General features: G+C 34.4%; 1 protein-coding gene across 5 annotated transcripts in view; it reads right to left on the reverse strand.

Moving 5' to 3' along the window:
* Positions 1-1,346: 1,346 nt before the first annotated feature.
* The window catches only part of INTU (inturned planar cell polarity protein), a 58,591-nt gene continuing 32,592 nt past the window's right edge, over positions 1,347-27,345 (reverse strand). For 2 of the 5 annotated variants that reach the window (XM_011362132.2, XM_023531816.1), the window contains 11 exons: positions 23,894-23,971; positions 20,812-21,001; positions 17,366-17,419; positions 14,672-14,731; positions 13,525-13,587; positions 12,524-12,745; positions 11,468-11,950; positions 10,032-10,129; positions 8,116-8,305; positions 5,355-5,512; positions 1,347-3,309 (listed from right to left, as the gene is read on the reverse strand). In XM_011362132.2, the coding sequence (XP_011360434.1) occupies positions 3,198-3,309; positions 5,355-5,512; positions 8,116-8,305; positions 10,032-10,129; positions 11,468-11,950; positions 12,524-12,745; positions 13,525-13,587; positions 14,672-14,731; positions 17,366-17,419; positions 20,812-21,001; positions 23,894-23,971 (1,708 nt within the window). In that variant the 3' untranslated portion in view covers positions 1,347-3,197. The remainder of the gene's footprint in view (positions 3,310-5,354; positions 5,513-8,115; positions 8,306-10,031; positions 10,130-11,467; positions 11,951-12,523; positions 12,746-13,524; positions 13,588-14,671; positions 14,732-17,365; positions 17,420-20,811; positions 21,002-23,893; positions 23,972-27,345) is intronic. The other 3 variants (XM_011362134.2, XM_023531817.1, XM_023531818.1) reach the window with 2 other exon arrangements.

Raw genomic sequence — 27,345 nt, forward strand, 5'->3', positions numbered from 1 at the left:
TAATGTATTCCTGATTCCTTTTTATAGCTTGTTTGATGATTTCTAATAAATAGAGATTCCATCTTATACTCAGGACTTGCAGTCTTGAAACATCCATAAATCATGAGTTACTGAGTTTTTTGAACTTGAGGTTCTAATTTTTTCTTCATTATCTTAAGCAAATTATAACACTTTTAGTAACTACTTGTCACTAGCAAAAAAAAAAAAAAAAAAAAGTAGGCCAGAATTCCAGAGTAGGAATTTTGTTAATATTTTGATTACCTCACAAAAAACAAGTAGTCATGGTGTTTTGGGTTCCTTTCTTTCCATACAGGATTATTTGACTATTAATTGATTTTTCAGCCTGAGTCTCTCTCCATTTTACATGCTACCACCGGATTAATTTTTCTGAAGCAACTATATTAATCATTCCTAGGCTTAAAAAATTTAAAGTTACCTTATTGCATTGACTTCAGAATCCTTTGTGAAATCCATTGCAAATTCAAGAAACTATTGGTGTTTTATCTGAAAAAATCTGAAAAATAAAGGGTTTCCATCTCCTTTAAGGGAATTTGAAGCATTAGCACATAGGGAGGAAAGTTAACAGGTGATTACTTGAACCACACTCTCAAGTGCCAAGAGAAGTCAAAGAAAACATCTAGTCATAGGGAAGATAAGTAAAGTATCTAAGAGGACATAAAAGCAAGTGTTCTGCTCCCCAGGGCAATGTTTTCTTCTTTCCTCTTCTTCCCTTAAGCCCCACATTTGACTCTGTAATTGACAGTGTTTTTAATGTATTCTTTTCTGATATTCTCATGCTTATTTCTGACATGTATTCACTGATTGAAGACAGCAAATGTGAAAGTATTTAGAAATGTAGCTTGTTTTCCCCCTCATAAGAGCTTTGAATCTGCTCTTTTCAATAAACTGAGGTGAAAGTGTTTATTTAAACTTGCTGCATTGCATTTTATTTACTGATTTAGAAACACAAAAAGCCCTCGTGATTTATATGTCAATATTAAAAGCATAGAGTCTCAGGGCCTTCGTGTTGTTCATTCTGCTTTTCTTAGAAATCATTTTCCTTACTTATTTCAGGTCTGGGTCACCTGAGCAACCCTTTCCCTGGCCACACTTTCTCCCACACTCCATTTCCCACTTTCTTCATTTTTTTACTCTTGGCTGTTATCAACCTATTTTACTTGTTTGTCTTATTTATGGGCTCTCCCACTAGACCATAAGCTCTGTGAGGGCAGGGAATTTTAGCTGTTATGTTCAGTGCTATATCCCCAGCATCTAAAACAATGCTTGGCACAGAATAGAAATTCAATAAATAAATTTTGGACGAATGCATGAAAAGGAAACACAACTTCAAACAAACCTCCAAACCATCTTTATTAAAATCTATCAATATAGTATAAAAATAGCCTCAATTATGTAGAGTATAGAAATATAGCTCTACAAAATTATTTTTCACACAGTTTAGTGTACAGATTAAAGTCTTAATAACATTTAAACATATCCAAGTATAAATCCTTGTTTTCAAAGTGTTTAGTGCTGACTACTTTCCCTCGGCTGCTTTCCAACATTTTGTACACTAGCAAGTATGATTTAGCTGACTCCTTGGTTTTCAGTCAGTGGATATTTAGTAGTAATATTAGTGGTATCCTTAACACTTTTATAGCACATAACATGTGCCAGGCACTATTTAGAGAGAACGCACACAATTATTCACAATATTATTTTCCAGAATGTTCAAAGCAGACAAACCTAGTAAATTGTTTCATAGGTTTTCCCATTTGTATTAGAAATACAAAAAAGCAGACACTGCATATTTACTATTGTGCCTATACAGATGATACGACATCATCAACAGTCTCTTGGCATAAATAAGAAACTCTCCCTTGTAAGTGCAGTTTTCTAACCCCACAAAGCAAAAACCAAGCAAGCAACCAACCAAAAAAACAAACAAACAAACCAATGAGAGCTAAAGAAAGGGGAGGGAGGTAGGAGAGGGCATAGAATTTAAAATGGAATTTTGGGGGGCTAAAACATGATGGTGGTAAGGCAGTACTTGATATATTTTTTTAAATGGTGGTTATATAATCTTTTGCATTAATATTCTTTGGTGAAAGAGACCATTTGAAGAATGCTAACAAAATACAACTTAAAAATGTTTCTATACCTGCTAAAGAGTATACCTCTGGGGTGTCTGCACTGTTACTTTGTCCCCTTTATTTTATAAAGTGACAGGCACTTACTAGTATCAGACTGCTCTACTTTTAGATGTGAATCTAAACATATTTGGAAAAATGAGCTGCTAAGCTTACTTACGATGTTTACTTCAGTACCCATCTCGAGATGAAAACCAAGGTGATGTTTGGTTTTATCTCTTAAAAAAACAATATCTCTCTGCAACATGGGCATTACCGTATACACCTACAATATAGCTAATGATTTACCCTTATTAAGATCAGTATTGTCTGCTTTGTTTCAGTTATTGAGTGGTGGCCTCATGATTCTTTGACACCAGGAAAACAGTTCAACAGACTAAAATTTCATTAAATTAAACAAAAAGTCTGCTATGATAAAACCCCAAGTTTTCAGTCTGTTTGAAACTCTGAGATGACCAATAGCTGCATTTATTAATAATTCTGTTTAAAATAGCTCATGGTGTTTTGGGGGACATATAAAGAAATGTGTAAGACATTTCATAAATACTTTTAAACAAAGTGCCTTAATACCCATGATACCAGAATGCCCTGAGCTCAGAGGTACAAAGACTTGCTCATGGTCACAGCACTAATTAGTTATAGGACCTTATTTTGTCCTCCTAGTTTCATGATTTTTTCACTAGATATCAATATTAGTCTTGAGAAAAATACACAATGAATTGGGTATTTTTCCAAGATAAATAGTTCCTATATTGTATATAAAACAGTTCACATTATTTCAAACTAGTCAATAAATTAATATTATATACAGAAATGGAAGGAAGTTAACAATTCATATTTTGATCAAGTATTTTTTCATAAGTCTCACAATACTACGTAAGATCTAGTGCATCAAATCCAACAGCATGTCATTTTGATACTTAACATTATGCTCAATATTGAACAGTGAAAAGAAGCTAAACCTTATCTTTTGTGTGTGGATTTTGGCAATCCTCATACTGTTCAGAGCTCCATGCAGATTTCTTGCTGTGCAGCAAGAAAACATGGTTACAGGGTTAATCCAAAGAACATTTTAAAGGCCATTTCGATGGCAACTTCGGTGACTGAGTCATGAAAACAAACATAAAGTTCTTGAACTTTGGGATGAAGAAAGAGTCTCCTGTAGAAGAAAACAACACACTCATTTTAGAAATCCATAAAAAAAGGAAAAAATTTTCAAAAATCTAGACATCTATATTATATTGAATTATATGTTCATATAATTCAAAATTTCAATTCATTTTATTTTTCTTCTGAAATAATTGGTAGTAAATTAAAGAAAAAACAACCTATAGTAGGGAAAATGCAGCTGATTTACTTTTAATTAAGTAATATGTGCCTTAGGTCAATTATTTTTATTTTTCCAGAGTGTAAAAAAGCTTATTCTATCAATACGTATCACCATACCCCTCAGTTTTTAAATATTAAGTTTAACCATTTTTATTAGGGTAATGCCAACGGTGTTACCATCATTTTAAGTACAATAATTATTAAACATTGTCATTTACTTTTTAAATGTTAATTATTATTAAAACATTGAGTTTATGATAGTTCTTTTTTCAAGTGGTACTGAATAGGGATTAACATTGAAACTTTATTTAGTTTTTTTAAAGAGTTATAATCATCCAGTGCCGCAGCTCTGATCATATTACACTGAGTTGAGCTTATGTTGATGCTCCCAAATGTGGTTCATTACACATTAGAATCACAAGGGAGCTTACTGGGATGGGGCACAGGCATCTCTGATTTTAACAAATGACCCAGGTGACTCTAAATCATATGGACCAGCACACAGGAATTACTGCTTTGGATAGCATTTGTAAAGCATCTGTCATACAGTTGAGTACTACATGGCAGGTGTCCAGTAAGTAACATTAGCCTCACCTAACTCTGTGCACCTTCCACCACCATGTCTTTACCCCAACTCAAAGATCCTTCAGTGGCTCAGTATTTCCCTCAAAATTCAATTCTTTAGTCAAGAATTGAAAGTTCCCTGCAGTGGCCCCAACTTAGCTTTCCAGCTTGATCTTTTTCGCTTTATCTTTGTATATGTCATTCCTTTACCATACTGGCAAACCAGTTTATTCAGTGCTGTCTATGCTTTGTTTCGCTCTTTGTTCATCCCATCCTTTTCCTAGAATGTTCTATCCAAATCCAATTCATTTTCCAAACCAGATCAAATGGAATCCCTAAGCCTTTCTTTGTAATCCCAGCTTATACTTTTCCCCCCTCCTTCTATATTCCCACAGCATTTGGTTATACCAACTAATTTATTATATACATGTCTATCTAGATATCTGTCTATATCCATGTTATATATAGATACTTGAGCATATTTCATATGTCTTCTGCTAGATATAAGACAAGTAGATGCAATGACTGTGATATTATGTTTCCCATACCACCCACCCCCCACCACATCTTTCCAAGCACAGCTCCATTTATTATATATTTATCAAGTGACTATATGCTAGGTGCCAATGGTGGACAAGACAAATGTGATTCTTGACCACATACAGCCAAATTCTAGTCAGGGGGATAAAGACCATAAACAAACAAGAAAATAATAAAGGAGTGATATAATAGAGAATAACTGAGTAGCCACTTTAATGTGAGAAAGAGATCACGGATCCTCTCTTTGCAGAGATGACCTGTTAGCACCAGTCTGAATATGAAGGAGCCAGAAGTGCAAAGGTTAAGAATCAGAACATCCCACACAGAAGGAGTAGCAGGAACAAGGTTCAGTTGGTGCCAATGCTGCTGTGCACACTGGATGAAGGAGGACAGCGACAGGAAGTAGAAACAGAGGTGGGCAGGAGCCAGGTTGGGCACGTTCTTGTAGTCCATGGGTGAGGGGAAGAGAGGAAGAGAAAGAAATAGGGACAGAAGGACAGAAATAGCAGTAAAATTTTAAAGTACTACTTTTTAGTTTATTATTATAATTTTATAAGATTATAAAACTGAATAAGCATTTTGTTTTTAATAGAAAAAGACGGGAGAAATTTAAAGGAGATACTTAGCAAATAAAACTCTAAAATTTATTAAAATATTATAGTTAGATTACTAATTGCATGCCTACATCTTAAAACTTTATCTCTTTTACTACTTTTCTTTCACTTTTCTAACATTTTACTTCACTTACAAATACTTTTTTTTTCCACTTACCCTACTACCCAGTAAGCCATAACTGGTGGTGCTTTTCTCTGATCAGTCCAGTTTTCAGGTGAGCATTCAAACAACACACCATGTTCTTTCACAGGGTTTAGAGAAGACACTGAATTTGTAGAACCAGAATGATCTCCAACATTTAATGCTTTCTTTTTCTGTATATTAATAAGGATTATTAGTATTAACTGGTATTAATAATGTTATTTTAAAATGTTTTCACATACAGATCTAAATTGGCTGATGCTAATTCTTTTTTTTCTTAAAAAAAGGATTTCTCAATTAGAGTTGACATTCACTGTTACTTTATATTTCAGGTGTACAGCGTAATGGTTAGACATTTACATAATTTACAAAGTGATCCCCCTGATTAGTCCAGTACCCATCCAGCACTATATATGGTTATTACAATGTTATTGACTATATGGCTGATCCTAATTCTTAAGTTCTGGCAATGACATTCTTCCCCTTACCTGCGGGAAAAGTTCTACTCTTCCTCATACTTACTATCAATAACCATCTCCTAAAAGAGACTTCATAGATAAAGTGTCCCTGGACTCCCAGGGAACGTTTTGTTCACAGCTCTATATTATTATTATTTACATTACATTAGCAGCTCATAGGTATGTCTTCCCCAGTACATTAAAGCCCTTTTCCAGGGCTGAAACAATATACTATTCATCACTGTATTATTTTAAAGCAGCAGGGCCTGGTACATAGTAGATACCTAATGAATAGATTACTAAGTGAATACATGCTTTTGTAATTTACTTAAAACCCATATACTTAAAGCAGTATTGTCTCTTTCTCTGATGCATACTCTATTTCCCATTGATTAAATCATTAACAAAACAATGACTTACTTGTTGATTGTCCTGTAATTTAGAGTTGTAATTTTAATGTGGTCATGGGAGGAGGCAAGCACAGCATTTATATACTCCATCTTGCCCAGATTCTCCCCAAACAATGACTTATTGGAATATAAAGATTTTTTTGCAAGACTCAGGCCAAAACGGAGTGGTCCTTGATTCTTCTCTTTCTGTCATAATCCTTATCTAATCCATCAACAAACCCTTTTGGCTTGCCATTCAAAATATATCCATAATCGAAAAGCCACTATCATTTCTTGCTTTGAGAATTTCTATAGCCCCCTAACTGGTCCCTGCCTCCACTCTTGCCACCTTATAGCACCTGTTCTTCTCTCGGCAGTCTGAGTGACCCTTTCATGTCCCTATTCTGCTCAGAACTGTCCCAGAACCTCCCCCATCTCCTTCAGAACAAAGCCCAAAGTCCTTAAGTCTATCAGGCTATGTGTGATCTGGCCCTGCTACCTTTGCCTCCTCATTTCCTACCACTCTCCTGCCCACTCAGCCACTCTGACCTCTGTGGCTTTGCACCTGCTGTTCCCTCTGTCTAGAAGCTCTGACTTCAGATTTGCTGCATGGCTTGCTCCCTCACTTCATTCAGATCTCTGTTCAAATGTTATTTGACATGATCAAAGGGATCTTTTGAAATATTAACCTCCACTTTCACCTTTACCCTGTTTTATTATTCCTTTTGAAATGTATCCTATTTGACATATGATACTACTTGCTAATTTATTTGTTGCCCCTATTAGAATATAGGCTTCATGAGGAAAGGGACTTTGTTTTGTTCACTGTTGTATCACCAGCACCTAGAATAGTGTCTGGTTAATGGTGGGTACCTCATTTTTAAAATAATAGGGTGAAAGCTAATTACTAAATATTACTGAATAAGCTAATGAAATATTCCCTTATAGAATCTATCAGTTACATTAAATAGGAAAGGAGGAACATAAGAATGCAAAGCTCATAGGGATATAGGGTCAAGCATAACATTCTGCTGAGTACCAATTTCTGATAGCTTGAAGAAGACAGCCTATAAGACAGAATTTTGCTACTGAATAAGTCCTCAGTGACTATATAATTTACATAATTACATAAAATTTCCTCAGCCCACTTACTTTATAGCTGAGGAAATAGGAAGAATCAAAGGGACCATCCAGGATTCCTACACCCAGCAGCCCAATGTTCTTCCACCATTAAACCCATTTCTTCACAAATTTAGATCTTTAACATACATAGTGCTATATAGATTATAATCATCTTCAGAGTGTTTTTTTGTGGGGGGAGGGTATATCACGAGTAAACATCTTTATGTTTATCCTCTTATAGGAATTAACACTTATCTTTCCCTGCCATTAAAACAATCTAGCTAATATCTTAATTGTATACAAACAACATTACTACTTATCCAGAAGGTACAATATTAAATGAAACTTAATTCTAGATGGAAAACCAACCAACCATTTGCAATAGTATGTGTCTCCTGCTCTACTTTACTCCATTATGTTCCAAAATATTGTATACTGCTGGTTGAATACTTAAGAATTATCAGTTACCAACTCATAGATATCCTGTCCAAGTAAAGGTTGAGTCACAGATGCCAAATATGGAAGGCTAATTTACATTATAAGCTACTATATTCTATTTGGTATAGAAAAAACACAGGTCCACCACTTCCCGAAATAGTAACCTAGGATAAAACTCAATATTATAAAACAAAGCTCTGAAATTAAGTACTGAGAGTGTAATGCTTTTGCCATTCATGTTAGATTGAGTGTCTGTTAAAATAAAAGTGAAAACAGTCATTACTAGACATATTGATTACAGATCTTTTAGAGAGAATATTTAGAGATGTGGAAAAGAAGCTGGCAGAAAACTATATAGCAGTGCCCTACCTCTTCCATCAAGGTCTGTTGGAAAACTGCACGGATGGAGAGACAACACTGATGGAAATTCTTTATCAGCTGCGGGTGGATAGAGCCGCCTAGCTGGGCCACCTCTTCATGGGTAGGAGTAATAAAGATCCCTTGCACCGTTTCTAGGGCAACATAGTGGAAAAGTGTGTTCTCAGGACCAGATGTCAATCTTGAAAAGAAAAAAGGATATTTAAGTAAACTTAAAAATATTGCTTCACATGGCATAGGGAAATAGCCGTATGAAGTTAGCATTATGTAATGGCTAGGTGGAGAGCCAGAGGAGAGAGAGAGTAATTAGGGGGATCGTTTTATAAACTATGTAAATGTCTAACCAATGTACTGTATACCTGAAAGTAAAAATAAAATTTAAAAAAAGTTAAAGTAAAAAAAAAATATGTTGCTTCATTTTGAATTGTGTAGACTCCTAATAAGTTTTTATCTACAATATAATATTAGGAGTGAAATTAGGGGAGGGAAAGTAGGCCAGACTTTGAATTCCCTCATTTAATTTCCTCTTCCTCCTTAACTGAAGTGCAGGCTAAGGTTATTATCAAGTTCCTTAATGGAGGCAAGCATTACATGTTAGGCAAGGATAAACAAAAACCAATTCATTTGCAGGTAACTTAATCGTCCCTTTGCTAAACAACCCAAATTGGCTAACTCCCCCTTTTTCCATGTTGGTAATGAATAACTCAGCTAATGTCTGCCCCAGATATCTACAAGCCATAAACATGCTATCAGTCTCAGGTGGACCACATTTAAAACACCTTCCAACAAAGTAAACACATTTCAATTGGTAGCATGAAGGTCTTTTACCATGATAGTCAAACTGATGATCCTCAAAGAAACTTGTTATTATCAACTGCAAAGCTGGGTTAATACTCTAGAATACCATGGCAATTACTAGTAGTATTCTATTTCTTATTATAGTCTTCCTTCTATGTTCTCATAATACTTCCATTTCTCCATTCTTCATCCTTTCTTTCCCTATCTAGGTCTCAGGCCAGCAGAGCCTATAAATACTGCTGCTTATTTCTACCAGCAGTAAGCAGAGCTAGAGAACAACAATAACAGCAATAATAATAATAATCATATACTAAATATCCTCTATGTGCCAGGATAGGTGCTTTAAATACCTTAGTCTTAATTCTCATAATGACCCTGCAAGGTATTAAATATTATTATCTTCTTTTTTATCCATGAGGAGGTCAGTGTTCAGAGGAATTAAAGTAACTTGCTTGAGGTCGCATAGCTAAGTGGCAGAGTTTATCTGTCTGCAGCTTGCTGCATGGTGCTTTGCTTTTTCCTCTCTACTGCTGACTGCTTATTGGCAATCTTTAAACATATGGAGAGCAATTTCCCATCTGCATCTCAGATACTCGAACTGCCCCATTCTAATTCTAATATCCGTACTAATAAATTCCTTCAGTTGATTTTTCCAGCCATAAGCACAGAGGAAAGAAAAAGGCATATTTCAGCTTTTAACCTTGATACTGCCTTGATTGTCCATGCTAGGCACTGAGAATAAGCACCCTGGGCTAAGGAGTATCTGGGAAGCACACCAAAACATCCACCAGAGTCTAAAAATAGTAAACTCTAATTTAAAAATTAGACATACAAAATGAAGGTTACTTGAGGAGAAGAGAGAAAGGGGGGCTTTCACATTTTGCGATACTACTTTGTTTTTTATCTCAATAGGAATATCTTTCCTATTGCATAATAAAAAACATTAGAGCAATAGCATTGATATTACCTTCAATATGAAATATATACCATAATTATAATTGTTGAATAAAATCTCTTTATGTCATGGACTTAAAATTTCTCATTGTAAAATTTCCTCGAAGGCAGAGTTTAAGTAAAAAAGGATATTATATTATAAGGAAGCTCCTTACTTCATTGTGTTATATATTTCCAATTCTTTTTCTGAAAGGTCCTTTTTCAAGTTCCCCAAATGAAATGGATTTGGAAGAGTTGACTTCTTTTTAGTCATCTGAAAAATATAGTTAAGTAGATCAGTTTATATCTAAGAATGGAATCAAACAGCAGAAGTAATATAAAAACTATCCTTCTAAGAGAAGTACTTACTATTTTCCAATGATACCTTTAAATATTTTCGTTGCTCACTTGTGCCTCTTGACTTATCCTTTGCTAACAGAGATCCCAGGGCCATGTAATCAGAGGACATGATAGATCTGAAAACCTCCTACCAGAGCCATTATGGAGCCATTACCAAGTTTTGTCCTAATTTATATGTATGTGTACTTGTCTTCCTCTCTAGACTGTACTCCTCAAAGGCAGGGGCTGTATCTTATTCATCTCTGTATCTCCTTTGTGTAGCATGGCCCTGGGCACATAATAGATATTCAATCAACATTTGTTGAATGGTTAAATCTTAGAAATTCACTTTCTCTTAGGAGCTGTTCATGGCTCCTTAATTCTGTCCAAATCATCCTAAACTATATTTCCTACCAATTTCACAAACTGGGATAATAAATATAATACTGGTGTTAGTATTTCCTAAATACATCCAATTAGGCTCCAAGAGCACTCTGTTGTTTGGAATTAGGAGATCAAATCTATGGTTATTTAAGCCATGATACTCAAATCTCATATTTCAGTCCTGCCCTTTCTCATGCTTCTCCATCTTCATGCTTTGTCTGGCATCATTTCCATCTACCTAAAATGACAACTTTCAAAAATGTTTCAAAAGAGCAGCATCAAGAATAAGTAGACACCCTCCCAGGGTGATGACAGCAGTGTGCTGTCATCATTTGATAATCATTTGTATATAATATGGTGTTTTCATGGAGAGAAAACATAGAAAATGATAAATAAGCAATCTGAAACATGAATATTCTCTTTGCTTAATAGTCACATTTTGAATTTTTGAGTTTGGAGACAGAACTTCACAGGTGCAGATAAAAAAAAACTATAAAAAAATAACATACACACTTTAAGTTTCTGATTCTGTTTCCACTGAACATTTTATTGACTGGTTAGTCAGATTAGCCCCCTAAATGCCCCACAGCTAGGCTGTTCCCTGTTAACATTGTGAATAAAGAAAGAGGTGAACAGGGAAGAGCAGGATTAAAGTTTCCCTACTTGTAAGTAGTGCCAAGCAGATGCCCTCGATGTTAAGTGGCTACTGTTTTATTACTTGATACTTCTTCCTCTGTTTGGTTCGAAATCATTAGTTTTTGAACAGTGACCATAACCACCAGTTCAAATTAAGAACGATCTACTAGATTAAAAATTCTTTGCAGTAATACAATAAGGACTGGAAAGACAGCTTAGCTCTCAGAATGTACACGCTTGAATGAACACATACCTTAAGCAAGGCCTGACTTTCTTCTGAACCATCAGAGCCCTGAGATTCTCTTTGCTTCCATGCGGCATCCAGTGTAGAATGGGGGCTTGGGCCAACGCCTTCTCTAGCGTCACAACCACTTTCAGATCTTCCAGTACTTTGGGAAGGACTGGGCTTATGTGTCTTCAAGGAATAGTCACCAAAAAGAGTTCTTTTGCAGGTTGGAGAGGTTGCTACTTTGGAAGTACTCTGTAGCCTACTGAGGATAGGTGAGGTTGTCAGCCCGTCTAATTTTTCATGTGACCCAGCAAGGAACCAGTCAGCACAAGACAAGCAGGGACTTGGAGAAGATGTTAGTCGTTCATTTATGCGGGAATCTACTCTTTCCAGCTGGTGAAGAGTTGTTTTGACCTGATCCACATATATACAGTCTGGTCCAGGATTTCCAATAGCTTTGGATGTGCAGCCTCCAGCTTCTAATAGTACACATAGCATATAATGCCTCTATAAGAAAAAAGTTATTAATATAGATTTAGCTATGTGAAGATATTTATATGCAATATGCATGTATAAATTGATGAATACTAAAGACATATGGGCATATGGCATAACCATGTGATGTTTATTAAAAACTCTCAGTTATTCTCAATGCTTCCTGATCACCTTTGAAAACAAATCTCATATTGCCTTATCTTGATATACCAATAGGCCACTACATTTAGCACATGGAATTCCCTAAAGTCACTTTCAAAGAGGATCAATTATTGGAAGTCCTTTCACTTACAGTCACATATTTACTCTGATTCTGTATTTTTTGCATGTTTTCCTCTATTTCCCAAAACAAACCAGAGGATAAAACTACTGTAGAAATGAGAACAAAAGATCTTAAGAACATGCTAAAATCGTATCCTGGGTTTCATTAATATTTCTCTGAGTATTAAATCGGTGCAAAAGAAAGGGGGCATATAACATTTTCTTGAATACTGGTATTTAACATACTTATAATTTTAAATTGTCATATCTGTGTATTTATTAAGATGGTAAATGGCAAAAAAAGAGAAGCCAACATATACTTACCAAGCCAACAATTAGCAAAAAATATCTCCCTTCAGGTTCCTGAAAGACTTCAGTGTTTGAGTCTACAGAAGGTTGAAGGTGATATCGAGGAAACACTTCTCTCCATATTACCAACTGACCAATTCTTTGTTTTGCTGCTAGAGGCAGTAGGCAATAGTAACGACAGTATACAGCAATATCAATAAGATCATCCTTAGGCAAATGACTGCATATCAAATAACCCTTGAATTTAAACACAAATAACAAAAGTCAACGTGATAATCAAGCAGTAATCCCATAATCTGAGTTTTATAGGCTTAAAATATAAGAGTTTCAAATGGAATAAATGAAGACAGTAAAAATAAATGCCCGTGGTCAACTAGAGATCAAATATTTATGATAACTTAAGTCTGTAACACACAGACTTAAGCACAAAGCAAGATCACCTCTGAGAAGTATAAGACTGAATGGAAAAATTAGAAAAGAACTGAATTCTGAGGATGGAAAGTGGATAATCAGATGTTGAAGTGGGGAGAGACTTCACTATGTACCATTCTATACTGTTTGATTCCTTTTTAGATATGTTTCAAATTGTTTTAAAATATTTTTGAAAATTAAAATATTTAAATTAATTTGATGTTTAACTAGCTTTACATAGAATTTAACTACTTAATGTTAAAAGATTAAAAAGATGCACGGTTATGTCTGAAGATAAGGAACAAGCACACTGCTGCAAAAGGAAATCAGAAGTACTGCTTTCCTTTCTCACTTGGTTCCTTGAGTATAGTTTCTCCTTAATACATTTATAAATGCTTTAGAATGTAATGAAACCAAAAATATATTTATGGTACTTGTCAACATGTAAGTACAAATCTTGTTCGAAGATCTTAATTTTAGGGAACCTACATTCAGAGAAAAAGAGATAGATGTAGTTTTCATGTTTGTAAAAGTCTGAGGAAATTTACTGTAGGTCAGTTCATATGAGAGTTGTACATTTATAAAAGTCTCAACCTTCAACTTACCTTGTAAAATAGAGATGATCCTAAAATCGTATACAGCCGCCTCATGTCATAGTAATCCTCGGACTGGGGGAGAAAAATACAGTGGATTTAAAAATCCTAGTTAAGCTACAACAATAGTTAAAATGGCAATTATATTCTTCAGTGCCTGAACTTTTCATAGTGCCTTTGTTAGAAATCAATATATTAGGATGTTAGGATGAAAGATAAGGTGCGCATCTATTTGACTAAGTCTCGTTTTTGATTCTTATAAGAAACTTGATTAGCAACATCTGAGAATAAATATAAGATGTTACACCAAGAAAGATTAAAACAAATCTCTTAAGCTTCAGCACTCTACATCATCTAAAATATCCAATACTGTCATATATTATTTTTGAAAGTACAAATTGATAGAACCTATTTGAGGACCACTGAGTAATATGTAAAATAATAATAATAATAATTAATATATATACTCTTTGAGTAAATCCACTTCTAGAAATCTTCAAAAATAAGGGCAGAATTTTTTTTGTGTAAAAAGTTTATAGAATTATTTGTAATATGCAAAAATGGAGATGAAGTTCATCAACAGAGAATGGTTAATGAAATTATTTGTGTTAAAAAATAAGGTTGATCTATATGAGCAGGCACAAAAGGTTTTAGGTTATACTGTTCAGCAAAGAATGCAAGCTGCAGAACAAAATATCACTATGATCTAGTTGTTAAAAATAGCACCCCAATGATACACATGTATATATATATACATGGATGTTGGTTTGTATGTGGGTACATACGTGTATAGAAAAGGTCTGCAAGCATACGTTCCAAACTATAAGAACAGTTAACAAATAGGCATGGAACTGGAGAGAGGGATGAGGAGGGAAGACATTTGTTTCCAATAATCATACCTGCATTTTTATCCAGTATGCATGCATTACTTTTATAATTAAACACAATGAAACCTAAAGAAAACTAAAATCTGGAAATCTGAGTATCCTTCATTTGGGGAATGGATAAACACTGTGATACATTCATGCAATGGAATACTTCTCAGTAATAAAAAGGACCGAACTACTGATCCATACACTGACATGAATGGATGTTAAATGCACTATGCTAAGTCAAAACATCAAACCTCCAACATTACCTACGGCATGATTCAACTTACATGGCATTCCAGAAAAGGTAAAACCATGGAGACAGAAAACAGATCAGTGGTTGCCAGGGGCTGGGGGTCAAGAGAGGAACTGACAATAAACAGGCATAGAAGAATGTAGATTATACCTTAATTTTTAAAAACTAAAGAAAACAAAATTAGGATATAAGATTAAGTCAAATCTAATTCCACGAAAAGTTTATAACAGATCCTTATTTTTATTTTTTTAATTAAGGTAAAATTCACTGTGAATTGTTTTGCGAGTTCTGAGAAATGTGTACAGCTATGTAAGTGCCACCAAAATCAAGATATAGGACAGTTCCATCAACACCACCACCAAGTTTTTTGCTGGGTAGTATCCTATTGCATGAATATACCATAATTAGTTTATTCACCTGTTGATGGACACTTATTTGGATTGGTTGGTTATTACAAATAAAACTGCTATGAACATTTGTGTACAGGTCTTTGTATTAACATAAGCTTTCATTTCTCTTGAGTAAATAGATAGGAATAGAATGTCTAAATCATATGGTCAGTGTATGTTTAGGTTATTAAGAAACTGCCAAACTGCTTTGCGAAGTAATTGTACTACTTTATATTCTCAATTGATCATTTTTTTTTCTTTTATGGATTGTGTCTTGATGTTGTATCCAAGGAAATCCAATAGGGCCTTTACAGAAAATATTGCTAGTTCCACTGCTCATTAAAATGATGTTCTATAAAAGCAAGAATTAGAGTTTTAATTAACCGATCAGATAAAAGTTCCTAAAACCCATATACTTTATAATGATTAGAATTAGAGTTTTAATTAACTTATTAGATATAAGTTCCTAAAACTTATATACTTTATAATGATGAGTATTATCTATCTAAACATTCTCCATTGGTGAAAATATTTATGACCAATGAAAAGTTCACCATACATAAATTTCAGTTATTTTTATAAACACCCTACCATTTGCTCAGAATCTTAGTTAAAACTTAGCTACCCCTTCAAGCTAACATCCTCCCCCCACTTTCACCAGCAGTCTTAGAATGATCTAGCCCTCATGGCTTCTACTTTCTAACTTCCCATTTACTTTTTAAAGAACTTGTATTACTGGAAATTTTAGCATATCCAAAAATAGAATAGTATAATTAGCTTCTATGTATCCATCATCATCCACTTCAGCTATGACCAGTACATAGCTAATCTTGTTTCATCTCTACCCCACTCCTTCTCTCTCTCTGCTGAATTGTTTCAGAATCAATTCCAGATCTTATTCAGTATTTCATCTATAAATACTGAATGTATCTCTAAAACAGGACTTAATACCAATACCACATCTAAAGAATTATTCTCACCTAATAACCAGTTATCAGTGTTTACATTTACTTGATTGCCTCACAGATGTTTTTTGTTTTTTGGTTTTTTTTTTAATTTTGTTTGAATCAGGAGCCAAGTAAGGTCTATACACTGAAATTGGGTGATATGTTTCTTAAGTCTCTTAAAACTGATAGGTTCTCTCTCAACTTCTTCCCATCCCCCTTCTAATTTATTTGTTGAAGAAACTGTCCTATTGTGTTTCGCATTCAGGATTTTGCTGATTGCAGTCCCTCATCCCCAATGGGGTCATCAAACATGTCCCTTTCCCCCTGGTATTTCCTGCAAACTGGTAGTTAGGTCTTGAGGCCTGTTCAAGTATATTTCATAGGTTCTGTGTGTACTTCCATTAGGAGTCACATACTTTCTGTCTGTTTGTGTGTGTGTGTGATATTAACAGCTACTAATGAACATTGCTTAGACCCATTAATTCATTATGGGGATTGCAAAATGGTGATATTCCAATTCCGTCATTCTTTCTTGATACATTAGATAGACCACTTTCATAAAGAGAACCCCCTCTCATCTCTGATAACCTTGAGGTATGGTTCAGATAGGAAAGGCAGATAAATGTGTGATTCTTCCTCCTTAGTTACCAGGTTTCACAGTAACAAGTTCAGTAGCATCTTCCCAAGTTGACGAAGAAATTTTTTTCTTTGGTATCATTATAAACTCATGGACTTATACATATCTGATGTATTTCAATCTCTTGCAGTTATTTTCCTTATAGATGCTCAACTGGGAGCCTCTTTAAGTTTTCTCCTGGTTACTTGAACCCCACATTAATCATAGTAATTTTTGAAAGCTCCCTGGGTTTCTGATATAATGAGATGTTGCCAGGCTTATCTTGCATGTTTTCAGGCCCAAATCTGGAATCAGCCATTACTCTTAAGAATCTTGTATTATTTATATACCATGACCTGGGTGCTAGTGGTGCTTGTCACTACTGGGGATGGTCACTCTTTTTGAGCCTTTCACTGGACAGAACTAGGAAACATATTTTTTAAAAAAATTAAAAACCATACTGATACTTTCCATTTAAATTCAGATCTACAGGGTTTTTATTTTTTAATTTAATCAATATTACATGAATGTCCTTTCTCTCAAAGCCCAGTCCTTAATGATACTAAAGTAATTAATCATTACATACACATTATGTAACAAATATTTTTAACTGAGTAGAAAATCTTAAGCAAAATAGATTTTGTCCTTGTCAAAATAGAGACCTAATGTTATGTATTTCAAGATTCTCACATGCCCAGTTGGAAAATATTTGGAATAATGACTGATTTATGAGAACTCAACATTGATTCTCTCCTAAAATTTACTGCTTCTCTTACCAGTTCTGCAAAATCTGCAGCCTCCAAGTCACTCAATGCCATGTCTAATTCAATCTATGTGGGAGGAAAAAAGTAACAAACATTGAACTCTTATTAGTTTTTAATAATGGCCATACAAAAGTACTTAATAATTACTGAAAGAATTGAATATTTTTCTTTGAGCTATTTAAGAAATGTCCCAAAATGGAACATCTTGTTTTTAACCTTTGCAATTGCAAAAAAATTAATTTATTTAACATATAGGCATTTTTCAATTAACTCTCAATTATTGCAAAAATGGGCTTCACTCTATTACATGCAGAATGATGAGATTTAAAAACTGCTTTCAGTTTTAAGTTAGAAAATTTTTAATGTATTAAAATTCTTAAAGGGAAAAAAAATCAATCTTGATGTAGCCAATCTACTTTGAGTTGTTTTTGTTTCCTGTACATTTCTCAACAGATGAATTCTTGGGAAATACCAACATTTTCCCCTCTCTTCTATATTTTGTATAAAAGGACTGTTACTCTTTATTCATGGATTAAAAATTGAAAGCAAGTGTTCCCCTGGAATCTGGCACAGTTTAACTACCCTACAGAGTTACAGTTATTAGAAAAATCTTTTACTAAGGATTTAGCTGCTGTTTCTATGGAAATTGCTTGAACTCCTTCATACATTTTTTTCCTCTCTAAAATATTCACAATTTAAAAACAATAAATTTAATCTGCAGTTTAATCTATAATGCATATACATAAACTGAAAACTACTGGCCATTAAAATTCATAGCATATGCGATATTTCTGATTTTTTTTTTTTTTTTACTCCAAGGCACTCCCTGACTCTCTGCAGGATTTTCACAAACTGTGTCTTACTGAGATGACAAAAGCTTTGGAAACATTAGTCATGCCTTTCAATGCTTTTCACACAGTATGACTTATTCCTCATTTGTGACCTACATTTTTCTGCAGCTAGCAAGCAGTTCATATTCTCTCTCTCTCTCTCTTTTTTTTTTTTTTTTGCGTCTATAGTTTCTCTTATGAAAAACTACAGGACAAAAAGAAAATTACCCACTTGTGATTTTTGATTTCAGAAATGTTACTCTTTAATGGGTTGCTATTCCTGCTACAGAACTCTACCGACTAATGTACAAGATGCCTATAATGTTTCTTCATATTCCTTAAGAGAAAAGGTAAAGTATCTTTTCTCTTAATTATTCTAGTGTGCCTTAGGAAAAATGATTTTTTTTAAAAAAAAGAACATCTGACAAAGAAATTCTTAAACATCTGGAAAAGAAAACCAAAGATCTCCTCATATACTAAACTCAGAACAAGTTTTTTTCCCCCAAGTTGAAAAGAACTCTCTTCACCTAAAATTTATCAAGCACAAGTAACCTCACACATATGTTTTTAACTAGCATCCTTAAGGCATACAATTCTTTAATTTCCATTAGAAGATAGTCAATAAACCTTACTATTTTTTAACACAGTAAGCAATCTCAAAGAGAAAAAGAAAGTGTATACGTTCTTTGAGTTTTCTGATAAAACAAAAACAAAAATTTCGAGGGTTATGCGGTTTTTAAATTTTGCATTTATCAGAGACTTTTAGATCACTTTGTAGAAGGTATCTATCTCCTTTCCAAAAATAACTCTTCTTAATTTTCCTAACCAGATTACAAAATATAGAAAACGTCTGTAAGCTATAACCTCATTGTTTCCTGTGTATTAATTCCACCTATCCAACTGAACTGTGAGCATCCAGAGGACTTCTCTGGATTTTCCAAAGCATAACAGATCTGAGTATCTGGCACAATGAAGACTGACTGATCTCCATACAGTAGTGTTAGACTTAAGGGTAAAAGCAACAAAAGCTTTGGTAAGATAAGCAACTGGTATGATTTGAAGCAACAAATTAAAAAATATACACGAGGATTCACAGAGTAATTTCTCAGTTTGATATTCTTTAGGATAAAGCATACTATGCTTTTAATCAAATGTTAAGCTAAATTAAGAAAAAAAATGCCATTGAAAAAGAAATCTGAATATAAGAGGTAGCCTTCATGTGGAATTCAGAAGACCAAATTAGGCTGCATTTTAAAATATCACAAACTTCGTAGGGGGAAGATAATATTTAACATATCCAAAGTCTAAAGACATTACCCCTAAAAATCACACGAAGCACCTCCATTCTCATGGAAAGGAGAGACTACATATTTTGCGCTGAGATGTCTTTAGTAAGGAGGTTCTGAGACGGGGGAAAGAACCTGGGCACTATAAGACCAGAATAGCAAGGCCTCACGAGACGGCACCTTCTGACTCACAGAATCGGCTTTGTGTCTTTCAGAAGTAAAAAGATAACAAAGTGGGCATGAGACACTTCGGAGCCAGAGTCTTTCTATCTTAAAGGTAGAGTTATCTATTTATTTTGTCTATATTGAATATTTACTATTTTTTTTTATGAAAACACTGGTGAAGGTAGAATTATATATCTCATACTTTTTAGTTTTTACATAATTTAAGAAAACGATAATCATTGGCATGTGGTATCAAAAGTTGCAGCAGTGGGCAGTTGACAAAGGCAAGGACAAAGTAGAAATACCAGAAGGTAAAGTTTCCTCTAAACATGTTTTAATCCCTCAACTAAAAACTATATAATGAACTCTCACCACTGTAACTATGACCACAATGTGCCAAGCTCGATTCTAAGCTCTTTACCTGGAACAACAACTAACTCCTGTATGAGGTAGGTACTATTATTGTCCCCATTTTACAGATGAGGAAACTAAGCAGAACAACTGATAAAACAGTTTAAATCATTATTAAACTGTCACAAAAGCATTTATTTGATCATACATTAAATAATTTAATGAAGAGTAGAACCCTGAAGGGGGTTTTTAGTACAACACAGCCTGGGTTTCTTCATGAGCAAGGAACAAGCTATGTCATAGTGCCTCATTTAATACTAATCCAAATGCTGTGGCTAAATAGATTGTTGGTGATGAAAATGTCTGAAATGATCTTTTCAATCATTTAACAGTAAAGTTATTCTGGGTCTATAGATATGACTAAAACTACATTGATGACCACTCTGGGTAAGCTAGATCTAGGGGACAAGGCAAAGACTAATTACATATGTTCATATACAGAAAGATTTTGCTATTAGTGGAGATATGTACTTTAAGAATATTGTTTATTAGCCAATGATTTCATCTGTCTTTAATTTATATAGAAACATAATCCTAACTCAAGGATGTTTAATTATAAAATCAAAGTCACAAAATTCCAAAGTAAGATACATCACACAATTATAATGCCTCAAAAGTATTCCAAGTTTGGACAAAGCTTAAATGTTAGTGTTAGGTAAGAGAGCTAATTTCTATTTAGAAAGTAACAAAAAGCTTAAGAAAAAAGAGAAGCTAAAGAATTACAAAGCAACTGGTTCTGATTCTTATTTATGAGTTCTAAGATTACCTTGATTTCCTGTGGAAGTGTGAGCCACCGAACTCCAGGGAGATTATCCAGAAGTACTGCACTAGAGGTCTCATACCGCTGTATGTTGGGGCTGGCACTGCGATGCAGTTTGGCCAGCTGCAGTGCTCTTTGAAAGAACAAGTCGAAAAAGTGATCCAAATGAGACACATTCTCGACCTGGCAAAAGGCACTGAGGAAATAAGAGCTTTAAGTTAGGACAACGCATGGGAATGGTAGCTATCTTTCATATGTTCCTAAGGGGGCTGGATCCTCTCCCTCAGTAAGAATTACTGCTGTAATGTTACGGAGTATGTTGAGAAATTCATGCTGTCAGTATTGTTTACCCTAAAACCTGCTCTCAAATGCCCCGAGTAGATGGTACTACGGAAAACCATAGGGCTAATACAAGTGGTACATCTACAACAGAATGGGCTGAAGTGCCCTCTTTGTAAAAAACAAAAGTTGCTCTTACCTCTGACTAGCATGAAACATCTATAACTTCCAGTATCTTTCAGGCAATATGGGGCAATAAAGAGATTTTGAGTGTTGTAATAGAATAGATCTGGCTTTGAATCTTACCACTGTTCTTACTTGGTAGATATCTCAAGAAAATCATTTTAACCTTTCCCTGAACTTTTGTTTCCAGTTCTGTAAGACTGGGAATAATATTATCTAACTCAAAAGCAGTCTCTAGTACATATTATTATGCTTATTACTTGCTGGTAAGCAGTAAGCACATAAATTAGCCCAAGTTATTTCCTCCTATTTTACTAATGAAGGCATAACTACTGAAAAACTAAAAAAAAAAAAAAAAACGTGGAGAGAGAGAGAAACTAAACACTTTGTTTCGGCCATGTAAAAGTAATCCAGCATTGTCTACAACCATTCTTTGGAATAACCCACTGGATAGCACAATAATTGGAATATATACTGCTAACATGTCAGAATAATATTCACTGATTCATTCAACAATTTACTTGAGTGCCTACTATGTTCCAGGCACTGTTCTCATTGCTGGAGGCACAGCAGTGAAAATATCAAGACAAAAGACAGGTCTCTGCCCCTGTGGAGCTCTTTCTAGTGGAGAAAGACAACAGATGAACAAACCGTAAAAACATGTTCTCGTATAAAGGACTATGCCGAAAACAATACTATGTGCATGGGTGATGTGATTGGTTGGCTATTTTAGATCAAATGGCTGGGGAAGCATCTCTCAGAATGGAGCATTTAAGCTGAAATCTCACAGTCAAGAAAGTCCAGTGATAGGAAAGAGTGCACAAGCTGTAGGGTGGGAACAATCTGGGCTAAGGCTCCTGCTGAACACTGCAGAGAGGTCAATGCAATTTGAAGTCTGAAATTATAAATGTAGGTAAGAACCAGATCATGTAGTAAGATCACTCTAACTGTGTTTGGAAATTAAAGTGGCAAGAATGAAGGCAAGGAAACCAGTTAGGTTACAGTAGTAGTGAGAGATGACAGTGGCTGGAGAGAAATGGATAGGTTTGAGATTTGGATAAGACACACTGATGGACTGGCAAGAAATGGTGAAGGAAACTGTCATAACTAATATCACAACATTAAACTGTGTTGATGTATAACCACTTTTCAGTGGCTCAGTGGGCCTTTAATAGCTTTCATAATCAGAAAAAAATACTTGTTAAAAATTATTGCAAAATAATTATTAATATCTCAAAGCCATACTGCTTCTTGGTTTTAAGAACTCAATAGATCTTCACATTTATTGCTTAGTTTGTCTTTCAAATTCTCACTTAAACGAGAAACTAGTTAAATTTGCTGCCAACTTGGAGATACGTCCAAATCAATGGAACCTAAATTTCAAGATAAAAATTAGAGAAATGAAGAGTCCCTCTGCCCCCCACCTACACCACTGGAATTTGCAAAATAGTTGCAATTGACTATCGTCATGTACAGAATTCATTGCAGGAATTCTTTGATTATCTCTGGTTTTATGAAAACAAAGTTTCATTTAGGGCAAAACAGCAAGGTTTGCTCATCTTGTATAAATTTAAAGAGGTTGTTTATAACCACATACTTACTCTTCATTGGTTAAAAATTTCCTTATTAGTTAAAGGTAAAAGCACTGTTCGTGGCTGCCCAGCCTTTTGTAGTTAACATATTTGGAAAATGTTAATAAATACTTGATTGGGTTTGAAAAGAATGCATCTCCTAAGTGACTCTCGGGGGCAACTACTGCAACTTAGATAGTTTTCCCAGATGGCACAATCACAGAACATTCCTTATGTCTGCTCTGAGAACAGGGACAACAAAAATCCACATTGATAAATAGACAGCTGATACCACTGTGGTTTAAAAAAATGGATAAACTATCTTTGGATTTATATATTGTTATATGCTTAAGGCTTTGAAAGCAAAGGCATCATTTTACCTCTCTGAAGTACTGGGACTTACAAAACTCCCACAAAGAGAATAATTTCCTTTCCACCCATAATTTTACAAGTTCAAATGTTGAACAGTTACCTCAAATTTTCTCCATTAGTTCGCATTATATTGTAATGTTAAAGAAGAAGCAGAAAAGTATGTATAATATGAGCCTATATGCATAAAAAAGTATGCATGTTCACATTGTATGAAAATATATTGCAGGATACACATGAAACTAGTCAACGCTTTACTATTTCTTATTTAAGATTGCATACATTTTTTTCACTAAAATTTTCTTTAGAAGGAAGTATCACATTTTAGTATAGTGAATTTGATAATCATCTTATAATCAGAGAAAAACACAACATTTATACCCTCTCTTTTCTGTATATTATTAAAAAAATGCTCTTACCCTTGCCCCTACAGAAATATATCAAATCAGAATATAACTGTGGTTACCTCACTATTTCACTAAAGTGACATATGAGGCCAAAAAGAAAAAAGCAAGGGATCAAATGAAAAACTGTCTAGAGCTTTAAAATAAAGTCCAGTGATAAAAGATGAGAAAATAGAAATGAAAAAACAAACAACTAACTTGCCAACCAAGAAACAGTATTAAGTGCAAAAGGTGACTTAGAATCATACACTTAAAACTTGAGATTCAATTCAAAGTACTTACCTATCTAAAGAACTATACATAAATTTTAAGGTTTGGGCAACATCCTCTATCATATGCCTTAGCTGAGGAAGAGGAACTCTAAGAAAGGCAAAAATACATTTATTTACAACATAGTCAAATCACACATATATAAAAGCAGAACATCTTTACAGCCCCCACTCACTTTCTCAGCTGGACTCTCCTCTTCCCTCTCTAACTGCCTATGCTGCACCTTTATCTCCCTATTGTATTTTCTGTTTCTTTTCTTTTGCCTTTTGGGCTACTAAAAAAGTCAAGAAAAAAGTTTTACCCTGCCACTACATCCTAAAGTATCTTACTGTGGATATTCTACAATTCTCATAAACCCACACAAAACAAAATGAGGGGTTTGGGAACCAATCCTCCACAGATAGCAAAGGATGACTATAGTCCCTTTTTAGGAAAAAAAAAAAAAAAAGTATCAGCTAATGCTGGTTAAAGAGAGCCATCATCTACTTAGTATATGTCACAGCACCATTCTTCATGTTAAAAATTTTGATCCCCACACTTATGATAGATCCTATCTGTGTTAAAAATTAAACTTACTTCAAAACAATCGTTTTGATATTTTTCACTGTAGCCTCCTTTGAGTTCATGTTTGATACTCTTCCCTTCAAGAAGTGGAGCTTACTTAGTTCTCTCCCCTTGCGTGGGGGATGGACTTGGTAACACAGTCTAACAAATGTACTGGTAGAAATGACAGTGTATCTGTTTTAAGAGTAAGTCATAAAAGGCCTTTCTGCTTTGGGGTAAGCCCACTGATACTTTGTGAGGACACTCCAGCAGGTCTATGGAGAGGTCCATGTGGCAAGGGAATGATGCATCTTCACAATGGCTATCTGTAAGCCACCTTCAGTCTGTATTCCTAGCCAACGTTTTGACTGCAGCCTTGGGCAGCCTCAGCTAGCACCAGCCAGCTAAATTGCTCATGGCTTCCTGACCCACAGGTGTTTACCTGAGACAATAAATCTTTACTTCCCTAAGTTGTAGAGTAATTTGGTAAGCAGGAACAGTAACTAATACACTTATATAATAAAATAAACATAATTAACAAAGTCATTAGTAATAGGAAATAGTCATATTCGTGTTCAGATTAGCTGGATAACGTATTTTTGAGGTCTACGTTTCTCTTCCTTGGAAAGCTTAAGGCAACACCAAAAGAAAATTGGTCCTAACTAGTATTCTCTAAAGTAGTATCAGTCACATACTACAGTACTTATTTTGGTGTTTGATAACTATTTGGTAGACAATGTATGATGGTTCTATGGACCAGAAGGGAAAACTAAATTACTTTTTAAAGTAAGCAAGAGTCTAAATTCCAAGTTTTAAAAATCATTGAGCAGGGACATAGACTAGTCTATCAGTAGTTAAATCCATCTCCTCGGGGCTGTTCTCTAGATTCCAGCCCCTTTCTGCACCCCACTCCTCACTCCCAGCCTTTCATTTTCTACGACATTAGGGAAGAAATGAAGTACAAAGAATTCAGAGACTCTCCTTAAATTTCCAGTTCTGCCTCATACTGATTATATGACCCTTTGCAAGTTACATAACTTTCTCTTCGTTTTACTTTCCTCATTGATAAAATGGGGTCAGTAATCGTTAAGTCCATTTGAAGCCAGTTTTGGAAATTGGATTAACAAATGTAAAGTACCTAATGCAGTCCCTGGGTTCATGGTTAGCTCATTATCAATGTCAACCCTGCTCTTAACTACTACTATTAAAATTAAATAATTTCAAAATACTTGCAAGCAAGTTAAGAAGGAGACCATGATACTAAAAAGAGGTACCATTAAAGAAGTCTCTTTAGAATTAAGCATTCATTATTTTGCCAAAGGTGCTCAACATCAGCAAACACCCTTAATTTCCCAAAATTCCCAACAGTAAAAAACTATAAACATGCAAAATCCAAATCATGATACTGTCAAAAATTTGAGCAGAGAACAGCCACTTCTGAACTGGCCATATCCTAGAGGAACGTGATTGACAGCTCCTACCCTAACTGATTGGTCCAGCGGGGCCTTTCTGGCCCCTTTATCCACGGTTCATACCAAATGAACATACATAGCCATCATGGTAGTGTAGCAGGCCATTAAGTTGTAAAACTGATTAAGGAGTTTACATTTTGACAAAAAAGGTCATAAGTTTAATGAAACAGGCTTTGTTAGTAGTATTTGAGAAATAATTTTAAGGTAGACAAAAATCTTAACTTACTTTTCAGCAGGCAGACCAATTAACAACAACTTGTCAGATTCTTTCCAATAAGCCACATGAATTTGTTTCCCATTTAAAAGAAGGGATGAGCTAAGAAAAAATAAAGTTAAAGTTAGAATATCTTTAAATGTCATAAAATTATAAAGTCATTCATAAAAGATTACATATGGTATGATTTAAGAACTGCATACTTAATAAGCAAATTTCTTGGCATATACCTAACCACCACACAGAGAAGACAAGGAATTGTATGACAAAAATATATTCCAAAATATTCAAAATGCACATGTGCGCACACACACACACATCCACCCACCCTACCCCAGCCCCTAGGTCAAACAAAAGTAGACCCCTTACAGCAAAAAAATAAATAAAGCGAAATTCTTTTTCTAACACTCACTATTTTTTTTCCTAAAGAAAACTCCCATCTGAGTGTGTTAATTTAACTAATATTTTCTGATTGCCTACATATGAACATGATTTACTAAAAGAGATTACCAAAAAATGAAGATATGGTCCCAGCTCACAAGACAATTTAATGTGGGACACAAATACAAAATAAGTAACCAAAATATAACTCAGATCTAAATGTGTTCTCAAGGAAATTTTTAGAGTGATAGATGTATTTGTCGTGATGATGGTTTCAGCGACTATACATACCTATGTCAAAACTGATCAAATTGTACATTTTTACATACGTACAGGTTATTATACTTAAGTGAAGTCGGGAAACAAATGTGTTCTAAAAAGAGATACAATCACAAACTCTGGAAACAGGACATAATGATTCTTGTTGTAGAGGTAGGTGGCGGGAAGAAAATAAAATTATATTTAGTTTTTTTTTTTTTTACTTTAAATGAAAATACATCAATCTTTATCCGCTGAGTCTTCAGGATATAGTGTACCTTCTATATTGCAGTAGATAAGTATGTGGGGTTTTAAATATGAATTGCTAAATAGATTTTTCATAAAGGAGATTACTTTTGGCTTACATTTAAAAATGCATATACTTTTAGATAGATATTAAATTCTTTTAAATTCAGACATTAATATCATTATAGTTTTAAAACAGGGTATATAACAAAAGGTATGCACATTGCTAAGGAATCCTTGAAATAATTATTTTCATATTTGTTTCACCAAAAAAGTTTTTCTACCTATATTTAAAAGCAAACCCACATAGACAAGTTGAAGTCAAATTTTCTTTCTAATAAGATTAGAAA

Source organism: Pteropus vampyrus, unplaced genomic scaffold (assembly GCF_000151845.1).
Source record: "Pteropus vampyrus isolate Shadow unplaced genomic scaffold, Pvam_2.0 Scaffold73, whole genome shotgun sequence".
Classification (NCBI taxonomy): Eukaryota; Metazoa; Chordata; class Mammalia; order Chiroptera; family Pteropodidae; genus Pteropus; species Pteropus vampyrus.